The sequence below is a fragment of the Coenobita brevimanus genome, chromosome 69 (genome assembly GCF_032717465.1).
Source record: "Coenobita brevimanus isolate Jiangsu-jjx chromosome 69, ASM3271746v2, whole genome shotgun sequence".
Lineage (NCBI taxonomy): Eukaryota > Metazoa > Arthropoda > Malacostraca > Decapoda > Coenobitidae > Coenobita > Coenobita brevimanus.
In genome coordinates, this window is record NC_137022.1 from 27,603,186 (window position 1) to 27,616,914 (window position 13,729).

The 13,729-nt window shown below is 43.3% G+C and overlaps 1 protein-coding gene across 1 annotated transcript in view; it reads left to right on the plus strand.

Moving 5' to 3' along the window:
- The first annotated feature begins 11,818 nt into the window (after positions 1–11,818).
- LOC145406215 (G1/S-specific cyclin-D2-like) overlaps positions 11,819–13,729 on the plus strand; it is a 111,811-nt gene continuing 109,900 nt past the window's right edge. Inside the window, exon 1 of the mRNA XM_080277421.1 lies at positions 11,819–12,028. Within this exon, the coding sequence (XP_080133547.1) occupies positions 11,819–12,028 (210 nt within the window). The remainder of the gene's footprint in view (positions 12,029–13,729) is intronic.

Consider the following 13,729-nt stretch of genomic DNA (forward strand, 5'->3'; position numbering starts at 1 on the left):
TAAGGTTTTCCCCAGTGACACACACACACACACACACACACACACACACACACACACACACACACACACACACACACACACACAATGAAAATACAAATACACGTTACCAGGATATATGAGAGAACAGAAATATATGTTTGGAGACGAAGAGTACCATGACAGAGAAAAAACAACTCGTCACTTTGCAATCGTCATCTTGCACTGATCATATTGCAAAAGGTATGACATCCCACCAATTTTACATTACCTATGCAACCCTATTATAGCAGTCTACACACACACACACACACACACACACACACACACACACACACAAAATCCCTCTCTCTCTCTCTCTCTCTCTCTCTCTCTCTCTCCCTATTTAGAGGGTGTTCAATGACCTGCAAGGGGGGGAGGGGGTATTGACGAGTGCTTTCACTGTCACTGAGGGCTGTATCGGGAATGGAGGGGGGGTAAGGGGAAGGGGTGTGGGGGAAAGGGGAAGGGTGAGGGAATAAGGGGAAGGGGGAAGGGGAAGTGGGTAATAGGGGTAAGGGGGAAAGGGGGATTGGGTTAGAGAGATAATGATAGCTAGACACACCCCAACCCATAATCTGCATTGCATCCTCTCTCTCTATTAGGTCAACACTGGCTCTCTTTTCCTAGCTCTCTCTCTCTCTCTCTCTCTCTCTCTCTCTCTTAATCGACACGGAGCTACGATTACTGATGATAGGAGTGAAATATGACAAATACCATTTTCACACACGCCCACATCCATACTCATTCTCATTCATACACACCCACACCCAAACTCATTCATATACACGGACCAACATCCCATGCACACCCACACCCGTTCATATATAAATATATATATATATATATATATATATATATATATAGATATATATATATATATATATATATATATATATATATATATATATATATATATATATACCATCTACACCTACACCCACCCAGGCCCACACCCGTACCCAATACCCACATAGGGGGAAGAAGGAAAAGAGGAAGGAAGAAATGAAGGAAGGATGGAAGGAACGAATGGAGGAAAGAAGAAAGGAAGTTGGGAGGGAGCAAGGAATGGAGGAAGGAAGAAAGGAAGTTGGGAGGAAGGAAAGAAGGAAGGAAGTAAGGAAGGAAAGGAGTGAGGGCCGTATAGCAACAAGCCTCGACTCCACCCAACTCTCCCTCCGTAATATTTATAGTCAAAACTTTACTCTCTCTGGCTCCTATGACTTACCTCAAATCGCCTGGTGTTATCTGGTGTTGGGCCCGGTATTAGGGGGTTAAGCAATACCAAGTCACCCTGATATTATCCTCCATATCCTTCTTTTGGGATATTAGTGGCGAAGACTTTGTTTACTCTAGGATGGAGGACGACACAGGACTTGCACTACCTGGGAAAGAAATTAGGAGATTATGGTCGACTCTCTGAGTTGGATGAGAGAGAGAGAGAGAGAGAGAGAGAGAGAGAGAGGGACAGACCCACGTACTCCCTGCGTGCCGCACCACACAAAAAACAAGCAAAAATATAATATACTACCCATCTTACTCAGTCCACACAGAAAATAAGTCAATGAATGAATGAAGTTAAGGGAGGGCCGGATGCACTCTACCCCTTTCATGACTTGAGGGACGAGCTTGTGTGAAGTTAGGGAATGTGTGTGAAGTTAGGAAGTGTGTGTGAAGTTAGGGAGTGTGTGTGTGTGAGTGTGTGTGAAGTTAGGGAGTATGTGTGTAAGTTAGGGAGTGTGTGTGTGGTTAGGGAATGTGTATGAAGTTAGGAAGTGTAAGTTAGGAAGCATACAAGAAATAAGGGAGGACATGTGCAGCTAGGGAGTGCGTATGAAGTTAGGAAGTGCGTATAAAACTAGTAAATGGGCATGAAGTTAGGAGGTGGGTATAAAACTAGTAAATGCGTATGAAGTTAGGGTCTAGCCGGATGTCCCTTACCCTTTTTATGGTGCGGGAAACGAGCTTGTATGTCGGCGAGGGGGTGGGTATGAGGTCTCGTCTTGCCTGCCTCCTTCCCCTATACACACAACCTCGACCCTCTTCGCCCCATTTAAGGCCCCGCTTCGTTTCCACCCCCTGTCCTCATCAACCCTCGTTATGTAAGTGAAGGGGAATGAGGGAGAGAGAGGAGAAACGCTCTGGGCGACTTGGTGCCTCGGTCGGTTTAGTACAAGCCTTTTTTTTTTTTTTTAATGTGAAAATCCTTGTTTTATTTATGCGAATGCCCCTTTTTTATACGTGCAAGTCCCCCACCCCCCCGGCTTTTTTTCGGGACGCTCTGAGTGGTGGATTCGAGCACCACTAACTGCCACCTATCTGTCCTACCTTCCTCCTAATCTCCTTATGCCTTTATCCTCTTTCTGAAACGCTGCAGGAAGGAAGGGCAATAATTTCACCCAACTCCACCACCAACAGCATCACGTAACCTACACAATACAACTGTTTTCCATCACTATCTTCCACTTAATCCACCGTAATGGCGCCGGAGAGAGACACGCCTTCCCGTGGTGGAGCTGACACACCCGGACGGAGGACCTGCCCGGGAAAACAAACGTCCCTCAACCTCCCCACCCCTATCCCACCTCCCGAAAGGATGATGAAGGGCTGCAATGTGAGTTTCCTGCTACTATTACAACTACTTCCACTACTACTACGGTACTACTACTACTACTACACTATTTTTTTTACCTAACTTCTTCTCATTCTATTAAGCACAACCCCCCCCCCGGAAAAAAGTGTGTGTGTGTGTGTGTGTGTGTGTGTGTGTGTGTGTGTGTGTGTGTGTGTGTGTGTGAGAGAGAGAGAGAGAGAGAGAGAGAGAGAGAGAGAGAGAGAATCATAAAAAACAAATAAAAATCCCGCAAATATCATCACACCAGTCCTGAATAAAGACACTCCTGGCATGCATTCAGTATGGAGGACAGTGGGCACTAGCGCCGAAGTGGTGGCATGTGAAATTAAGTGGCACGTAGATGGATTACTGGGCCTCAGGGAAGAGACCAGACTATCACCGTTTCATGCAAAAAAATATCACTCAGTATCGCCACATTTCCTTTAGAACGAAAAAATAATAATAATAAAAATAATAATAATAAAAATAATAATAAAAATAATAATAAAAATAGATTCAGTATTTCCTGTGCTGGAGATACGGATAAAATGAATTGTGAAACAGTTTTTAATTTTGCTTCAATTCCACTAGATATGCTAACCATTAGTTATCTATCTATCTATCTATTTATCTATCCGTATATTTATTTAGATGTGCAAGATTTTTTTTTTTTTGATGCGCAAGCCTTTTTTATTGTTTATTTTTGCATGCTGGCTTGAGAGAGAGAGAGAGAGAGAGAGAGAGAGAGAGAGAGACTAAATCTACAGTTAAGTGGTGAGTGGTGTGAAAAACTGTGGAGTCTGGGGTCGTTATGTAACAGTGATGGGTCTACGGTGCAGGGGGGTGGGGTACAGTGCTACGGTGACGTCATAGTGCTGCGGTGACGTCATAGAGTTCCGGTGACACTGCAGTGCCACGGGGACATCGCGGTGACGTCACGGTGTCACGGTTAAGTCAGTGGCACGGTGAGGTCAGTGTCTTGACCTCACAGTACCACGGTGACATCAGTGACATGCTAATATAGTGCCATACTGACATCACAGTGCCACAGTAACATCACAACATCACAGTAACATCACAACATTACAGTAACATCACAACATCACAGTAACATCACAACATTACAGTAACATCACAACATCACAGGAACAGTGCCACGGTGACGTCAGTGCTAGTACTACGCCGCACCGCCCCTCTGGCACGATTATGCAACTTCTCTCTGTCTGTCTGTCTCTGTCTCTGTCTCTCTCTCTCTCTCTCTCGCTGAATAACATCGTCTGGAGGTAGGAGAAATAATGTAAAATTAAGTATCATCGTAAGGAAAAGATTAACTTCGTATGCGTGACAATATTCATAACTTTCAACACAGCTTTCACACCCTAACTTCAGCACCTAACTTTCAAGACCCTAACTTCAAGGACTCTAACTCAGATTCTAGCTTTCATGACCCTAACTCTAATGACCCTAACTTTCATAAACTCCTAGATCTACCACTCATGAACTTAATTTTCAGGGCTAATACTTCAGGACATAACTTTCACTTCCTAACCCTCTCAACCCTAACTTAAATCATCCTAACTTCCAATCCCTTAAACTTTCAAACCCAAACTTCAATATATTCTAACTCTCATAACCTAACTCTTATGTCCCCAATATTCATAACCTAACTTCACAACCTATCATAAATCTAACTTTCAAATCTAACTTTCTTTTAACCCCAATATTTATAACTAATCAAAATCTTCCCTGTCTCATCTCCCTCCTCATCCCCACGAATCTAACTCTCCCAGCGTAACTCCCACGACCCTAACTTAGACCTAACTTCCGTGACCTAGTATCCGTGAGCTAGATTCCTTCGTGTATATTTCGTGAAGGGCAATTACTCATGAACGTCTGAGGTGGAAGTCAAGGTTACACATACACACACACACACACGTCACGTATCTGTGTGTGTGTGTGTGTGTGTGTGTGTGTGTGTGTGTGTGTGTGTGTGTGTGTGTGTGTGTGTGTGACTCATTCATAAGTTACTGTGAGTTCATTCAGCTCTGCCCCGTTCATTCAGAGAGGAGTAGACCAGACAGCTGTTACTACCCTCCCTCTCTCTCTCTCTCTCTCTCTCTCTCTCTCAACCCGTCTCCTTCGTATCCTCCCTCACTTGCCCTCTTCTCACCATCAAATCGCCTCTCCCTCACACACACTTTCTTTGTTCTCCTCTTTCTCTTACTCCCTCTCTCCCTCGCATCCTCCCTTCCTCACACCCCACTGTCTCACTCGATCTTCTTTCACCCCCTCTCCCCATCATTTTCTCTCTCCCTCTCTCCCCCCCCCCTCTCACTTGCTCTCTTTTCTCACTCTCTTACCCTCTTCCTTTTTCTTGTCTCTCTCATTACTCTTTTCCTCTTCTCCCTTACCCCCCTTTTCTTTACCCCCTCTCTCACTTGCTCTCTTCTCTCTCACCCTATCCATATCCCCTTCCTCTCTCCCGTCCCTTACAAACCCCTTTACTTTTTTCTTTCACCCCCTCTCTCTCTCTCTCTCTCTCTCTCTCTCTCTCTCTCTCCAAACAAGATTCACCCTGTTCTCTCCTGTTTCGCCCTTTGTCTGTTCTCCCTATCTATCTCTCCCTCTTTTTTTTTCCCTCCCCTTCCCTCCCTCCCTCTCTCCTTGTTGCCTAGCAGCTCATTCATTCGGCTCTGACATTCCCTCCCTCCGTTCTCTCCCTCTCTCTCTCCCTCCCTCCATTCTCCCCCCCTCCTTCCTTCATCCCCTCCATCCTTTCTCTGTTCTCCCTTCCTCCTTCCTTTCTCCACTCTCCCTCCATTTCACCTCCTTCTTTCACTTCAATTTCCTTTCATCTCTCTCTCTTTCCCTCCCTCTCCTCTCCCTCCATCCTCCCTTATTCCCTCTCCCTACTCTCCCTTCTTCCCTCTCTCTACTCTCCCTCTATCCCTTTCTCCTTCCCTTCTTCCCTTCCTCGGCCCATTCTCCCCCATGATAAGCATAATTACCCAACCCACTCTTCCTCCCCATATCCTCTCTGTCTGTCTGTCTGTCTATGTCTCTGTCTCTCTCTCTCTCTCTCTCTCTCTCTCTCACTCTCACTAATTTATATATATATATATATATATATATATATATATATATATATATATATAATATATATATATATATATATATATATATATATATATATATATATATATATATATATATATATATATATATATATAAAACATACTAGAATATTATCCAACACTGAACCCTGCGGCACTGCACGTCTACCCAGTCTGATTCTTTTCCGTGTATTACAACTCTGCCTTCACCATGTAAGTCAATTATCTTTTTTTTTTTTTTTTTTTTTGCCCGATTCTGGGCATAGGCTTCAATCCTGCTCCCATGGCCCAGTTGTCCTCCTACGTACCATACACCTCTACATGTCACCACTTCGGCGCTAACACCCACCGTCCATACTGAATACATGCTAGGGCTGTCTCATACAGGACAGGTGTATTGGTATTAGTGGGGGTATTTTTAAGACATGTCGGCGGGTCTTCTGGTAGATCAGTAAAGCCTACTTTTATTAAATTCAAATCCTTAAACTGTTCCCTGCCCCAGCGGTGATTTGAACCTGGGTCCAGTAGGACTGCAGGCCACCTCTCTACCGACTGAGCTACCCTATAAAATCATGTCTCTAACTTCTGAAGCATTTCGCTACAGAAAACTGTTTTAGAGCTTCTTAAAGGTATTGTTACGGAAATATTTTTAGACCAATTTCTGGTGTGTGTATTCTGTGAACATCAAGGCTTCAGAGAGTCACTGGCTGGGGAATAAGGCTGTGTTAGTTTGTTCATTTTGTTCTTCCTTTTTCCTCCCGACAATTAAACAAGAGGAGGTGGTGAAAGGAGGCGAGTCTTAATCTTTTCTAGCCTTTTTTCACTCGCTGTATCTAAACTCTTTTGTGGTTAGGTTTACCCACAGAAGATAATATAGGAACAGGGGCAATACGCCTACTGTTATCTCTACTTCCTCTGTACTCCATTATACTCTCTCTCTCTCTCTCTCTCTCTCTCACTGAGCCACAATTAACATATAAAGGGGAGGAGAGACACGGAGTGGAGGACTGGTGTTAACATGAGAGGCTGCTGGGGGTGCTCTCTCTCTCTCTCTCTCTCTCTCTCTCTCTCTCTTCTACCATCATATTTTCTTACGATCAAATTCCACCTTACTTACGGTCATACTCCATCTCATTTACTGTGCATTTGTATTACGTTTTTGCTGATAGATAGACAGATAGGGCGATAGACTGATAGATAGACAGACAGAAACCACATGAATTAAACTGCTTGAGAAGAAATGCCAAGAAGACTCCTAAGGTGAAGAGATTACGAGACACGAATGTTGGAAATACCCGTCACTGTTCATCATCATCATCACCACCTTCCTCACCCTCATCATCACCACCACCACCAACAACAACACCACCATCACCAACACCACTACCACCACCACCATCATCATCATCACCACCACTTTCCTCGTTCTCATCATCACCGCTACCATCACCACCACGACCACCACCATCATCATCATCCTCACCACCACCACCACCACTCTCCTCATGACCACCACCACCATCATCTTCCATCTCCTCACCACCACCACCACAAAAAAACAATATATAACTTTTAAATACATCTGAAAATTAGGCGTCATTGTTAGTCTAGTCGGGTCTATAAAAAAATAATTATCGTTTACCGCTATTCCGTTCCTGATATATAGTTTTTCCTTTTTCTGTTTTTCCTGGTGCATTTTTTTTCCACTTTTCGTTTTTTTTTAGTGTTTGTGTTTTACTGTTTAGATTATGGGTTTGCTGGAGAGAGAGAGAGAGAGAGAGAGAGAGAGAGAGAGAAATGTGTAGGGAATATACAGATAGACAGATAGACAGATAGACAGGTGGACAAATAGATCGATAGACACATGGAAAAAATATATATAAACAAATAAATACTTTATACAAATGAAAATCTTAAGTAAACAAAATCTACATATAAACAGGACTTTTTCATCTCTCTCTCTCTCTCTCTCACCTGCTATCACCGTGGGGCCGTGTGACCGTAAAAGGACACAGCGGATGCACAGGTGATTTGAGAGGACGCTGTGGGAATTTTAGGATTGCAAGAGGAGGTGATAAGTTGCTGATTCCACTCTCTGCTTACCTGTGTCTACCTGCCTACCTATCTACCTGCCTACCTCCCTATGCGTCTGTCTACCTGCCTACTACCTATCTGCCTCTTTACTTGTCCCATGAATTATTATCTACCAGCCTTTCTACCTACCTGCCTGCCTACTCATCTACCTACCTGTCACCTAACCTATCTACTGTACATTCTACTTTGCTGTCGACTTACCTGCCTACCCCCTGCCAACCTGTCGACCTACTTTCCTACCTACCTACCTACCTGCCTACCTATCTACTACCACACACTGCCACCCACCTTTCCCCCACACACTGCCACCCTCTCCCACACGCTGACACCCACCCTCCCTCCCACACACTGCAACCCTCCCCACACACTGCCACCTTCCCCCACACACTGCACACTTTATCGCCCTCTACACACTGCAATCCTCCTACACACTGCCATCCTCCTCCACATATTGCCACCCTACCCCCACACACTGCCACCCTCCCATACACACAACCTCCCTCGACACACACTGCCACTCTCCCCCTCACACACTGCCACATCAAAGCATATCATTAATCAGCAAGTCCTTGGCATTACGTGAAAGCTAATTGCACACGATATCCACCTATATTAAACCCGATACATGCTAATACTGCTCAAAATATAAACATCAATATTTTTCCATCTTCCTCACAGGTAAAAAAAAAAAATAAAAAACTAGCAAGAGGGCAATTTTAAGTCACCAGGTGTGGGGATAAAATTATTTCAGAAATCACTACTGACTTTTAATGAGGAAAACCCCGATATTCCTCAGGTAAAGGAGTTAAAGGGCCTCAGGAAAGCGTCAAGTGGAGCGTGTCTGTGTTGTGTCTGGCGGGGGTGACACTGGGGCTGAAGGTCGGCAGGAAAAAAGACGAAAAAAAAAAAAAAATGGTTCGATCGCAACACCCACTATTGCGTCAGGCTTCTCTTGTGCTCTCACTCCCACTAGACGATTTATATTCATCTATCTGTTTGTCTATCTATCTGTCTATCCATCTATCACCTATCTATCCGTTTGTCTATTTATCTATCTATCTGTCTATCCATCTATCACCTATCTATCCGTTTGTCTAATTATCTATCTATCTGTCTATCCATCTATCATCTATCTATCCACCTGTTTGTTTGTCTTGTCCATCTATCTGTCTATCCATCTATCACCTATCTATCCATCTGTCTGTCTATCTACTTATCTATCCATATATCACCTACCTATCCATTTGTTTGTCTATCTGTCTATCCATCTATCACCCATCTATCCATGTGTTTGTCTATCTATCTGTCTGTCTGTTTATCTGTTTAATTATTTCTGGATGAGATCGAAGTGCACATATCAATTGATCGTAACACCATTTTTTTTTTTTTTTTTGAGTGAAATCCTAGCAGAAAAAAAAAAAGTCAAAGGCCAATTACGTGACACGAAAACTGAGGTCGGCAGGGGAAAAAAAAAAAAAAAACGTACAATTTCATGTTTTTCGTCTTTTCGTGTATTTTGTCTGGCACCAAATTTACTGTGCGTGAGAGAAGTCCTTGAAAAAAAATGAGAAAAAAATAATCCCATGACAAGAAGGCTGAGGTCGGCAGGAAAAAAGACGAAAAAAAAAAGAAGATAAAAGTATGATCGCTTCCTTGTTTATTCTGGCGCCGGATTTTACTTTGAGAGAGAGAGAGAGAGAGAGAGAGAGAGAGAGAGATCCTAACAGAACGGGGGAACCAGCCAATTCCATGAAGAATAGGGTCAAAAAAAAAAAAAAAAAGATGACCTCAGTTTGAGGGTCACAATTTCAAGCTACTCATGCCGCCTGGTGCTATGAGGGACGCCTTCGTGTGACGGCACTAACATAGCAGGGGGGATCCACTACGTGGCTATACACACGTCTCTCAGTTACTTCCCTGTTCCCTGAAATAAGGATGGTGGGGCGCAGAAGAGGAACATAAGCCTGCGGTCCACTCAACACCCATAACTCCATCAGGTGAATAATTCGTCTCTTATACATGAAGTCCTGGGGTTGTTTCGAGGATGGGTAAGTGAACAAGTCAACACTACAGATTTCATACTGGTATCATTTTCACGGACAGACTTTTGATCTGAACTTGCTGAATTAATGGTGTGTTTATCAGTATGACTTCCATGATATGCAGATCTGTGAGCGGCTGTGGTGGCTTAGTTGTCAGCGTGATAACTAAGACGTGTGGATGGCTATGTACTGGCAACAGCTGAATACCTAAGCTACGGTGTGGGAGATTTCCATGACAATAATGAGGCTAATAAGGAAAGACTGGCCGTGTTCTTGGTCTGCCATTAGACAACCACTACAGGTAATGAAAGCAGGTGTCACCTCGCATGTAGACTAACAGCTGTTTGACGCGACTATTTTCATCACCATTACCTGTCCCAGCCTGCGGTGGACTATATATATCACATATGATATAGATGCCGGCGAAACAAAATGGCGTCTTGGAAGCTTCCTTACCCGGTACCCGGTGCTATCCAGTGTGTGGCTGTGGGCACCAAAGCTTTGTGGCGGTACCTGAAAACTGGTGGCAGGACATTACGACCTAAGAACTAACGAAAAGCATTTTAGAGCGACTTGTGTATGCAGCATGATATTGCCGTTCTCCAGCCAAAACAATTTGCGTGTGTTGTGTTTTGAACTACTTAGCACTCGAAGAATTTAATCATCTCGCCTTCGTCTTCGATGCTGTCCTCGTTGCCACGTAGTGTAAAGCATCTCAGGTATACTCATTAGCTTACCTCAACTTCCCCAGTAAGCCGTTTATAACAACTTGCTTTGCGTATAAGTGTGCATAAATACGTACGTAACTCCTACAGCTTGATCACAACAACTATCAAATGAATCGCGGTGCGCCAATGTTTTGAAAGCTTGGCAACACTGCGGCTGTATGTGAAGTTGGGTCTGGGCACGCAGTATTGCCAAAGGTCAGGAGTATGATCTCGTATTTAGATTTTCATTACTTTAATTAAGGTTAATCTTAAGAAATACGAGGAGCACCGTATTATGGAGGGTTTATATTAGGCCGCCTACCATTTCATCTGCATAAACCAAAACACTAATTAAACCAGCTGATATGCCTGAGCGATAGTGATACCAAATAATGTTAAGAATGCAAACGGTATTATCACTGACCTCAATATAAAGCAGCCGGTACAAGGCATAAAATATCGTTGTTACTATTTATATTACGGTATTATTTGTCCACAGCATCCCTCTTTCACGGAAGAACTGGACGCAAATCCAGAACAGACGCGAGAGTGCTTAGAGGAAGGGACAATTTCCTCAAGTCCTACAGGAGTGAGTGGTTAATAAAAAGTGTTGTACAAGCAGTGTCTGGGTCCTACAAGTTATACTCCAAGTTCACGAGTGGAGGGCACAATTTCGCCCTTGAACCGCTTGTTGGCAACTCGAGCGGCTGCAGCAGGTCCTCCTAGACAGAAGAATTACTTAGCTACTCGCTCGCTCGGCTCTCAGTAAGGCCGGGGAACTGAGTAGGAGTGTACGTGCCGTGCTGCTCCGGCCTTCCTGATTTTCCTCCCTAGCCATCCCTTAGTGCAGTGTGACGGCGCAAAATAATATATTATGTGAATATTATCCTCCTATGCCACTCCATTCATCCTACCTCATTTTCATCAAAGCAACGAGTGCTCTTTCGTATTACGAGTAAATAAAAAAAAAGCGAGTTTGGTAACAACAACAACAACTTAAGGAAATTTTTCGTTTGTTTTGGTTCTCTCGGTCATTTTTGTTATGTCGGGATAAACTAGTCAAACCGCTTGCACACAGGGACATCTCACAGGGCAGGTCGACGAAGATGGCTAGCTGTGCAGTGCCTCCTCATGCAGACTGCTAGCTCCTTGGCCAGTAGGTCCGCGTTCCCCCCTGACTGGACATTGTTATTATTACCTCAGGTGCCAGTACGTCCTTCCACCATGGATAAGATGGATTTACTCTGTTGTGAAAACGCGACCGTGGACCTGGATATGAAGTGCAAACCCTACCTAGACCCTGTGCTACTGACGGACGATCGAGTGCTCTTTAACCTGCTAAACCTGGAGGAGAAGTACATGCCAAACTCCAGGTACTTCTCCTGTGTGCAAACGGAAGTGGAGCCCAGGATGAGGGACGAGGCTGCCCAGTGGATGCTCGACGTAAGTACACCTTATCTTTTAATTGGTGAAAAATGGGGTACGTTTAATTTTTTTATGGTGAAAATTGGGTTGTTTATTTTTTGTAGTGAAAATTGGGTGACGTGATTTCTGAGTGGTGAAAATTGGGTTACGTTAATTTATTTATTTATTTATTTTTTTGGTGAAAATTGGGCTATGTTCTTTTTTGTGGTGAAAATTGGGTTACGTTTATTTTTTGTGGTGAAAATTGGGTTACGTTTATTTTTTTGTGGTGAAAATGGGGTGACGTAAATTTTTGGTGAAAATTGGGTTACGTTAATTCTGAATGGTGAAAACTGGGTTATGTATATTTCTTTGTGGTGAATTTGGGTGTGATTGTGTATGGTGAAAATTGGGTTAAGATTTTTTTTTCTGTGGCTTAAATTGGGTTATGTTTTTTCTATGGTGAGAATTGGGTGACGTTCATTCTGAATGGTGAGAATTGGGTTGTGTTCATTTTTTGTGGTGAAAATTGGAGTTTTTTTTTTTTTTTTTTTCTGTGGTGAGTATTGGGTCACGTTAATTTTGAATGGTGAAAATTGGTTATGTTTATTTTTTGTGGTGAAAAGTTGGGCTTTGTGGTGAAAATCTGGTTGTTTATTTTTTTAAGGTGAAAATTTGACTATATTTATTTATACATGGTGAAAATTGGGTTACTTATTTTTTGTATGGTGAAAAGTGGGTTACGCTGATTTTTTACGATGAAAATTGGGCTACATTTGTTTTTATGGCGAAAATTGGGCTTTATTTTTGGTATGGTGAAAATTGAGCTACAAGGTTGGCAGAAAATTGGTTGCAAGGTTGGCAGTAAACTTGTGTTGGGAGACTGGCAGTTAAATTGTGATGGAAGGTTGGCAGTGAAATTGATGGAAGGTATATAATGAAACTGTTGGAAGGTTGGCAGTGAAACTGCTGAAGTGTTGGCACTGAAATTACTGGAAGTTTGGCAGTGAAATTGTTGGAAGGTTGGCAGTGAAATTGTTGGAAGTTGGCAGCGAAACTGTTCGAAGGTTGGCAGCGAAATTGTTGGAAAGTTGGCAGCGAAATTGTGTTGAAAGGTTGGCGTTGAAATTGTTGGAAGGTTGGCAGCGAAATTGTTGGAAGGTTGGCAGTGAAATTGTGTTGGAAGGTTGGCAACGAAAGAGTTGCAAAGTTGGCAGCGAAATTGTTGGAAGGTTAGCAGCGAAACTGTTGGAAAGTTGGCAGCGAAACTGTGTTGGAAGATTGGCAGTAAATTTGTGTTGGGAGGTTGGCAGCGAAATTGTTGGAAGTGTTGCAGCGAAACTGTGTTGGAAGGTTGGCAGCGAAATTGTTGGAAGGTTGGCAGCGAAATTGTTGGAAGGTTGGCAGCGAAATTGTTGGAAGGTTGGCAGCGAAATTGTTGGAAGGTTGGCAGCGAAATTGTTGGAAGGTTGGCAGCAAAGTTGTGTTGGAAGGTTGGCAGCGAAATTATGTTGGAAAGTTGGCAGCGAAATTGTTGGAAGGTTGGCAGCGAAATTGTTGGAAGGTTGGCAAGAGTTACACATACAATTAACTTAAACTCCTGGGAGATGACAGTTTAGCTCCACATAAAATCCACACTGTTGGAAAACCGGCAGTGTAGTTCCAGATGCACTAACCAAACTGCTGGGCGATGGTGCAGTTAAGAATAAAGAGCCGTGGGAGTACACAGAGCAAAAAATA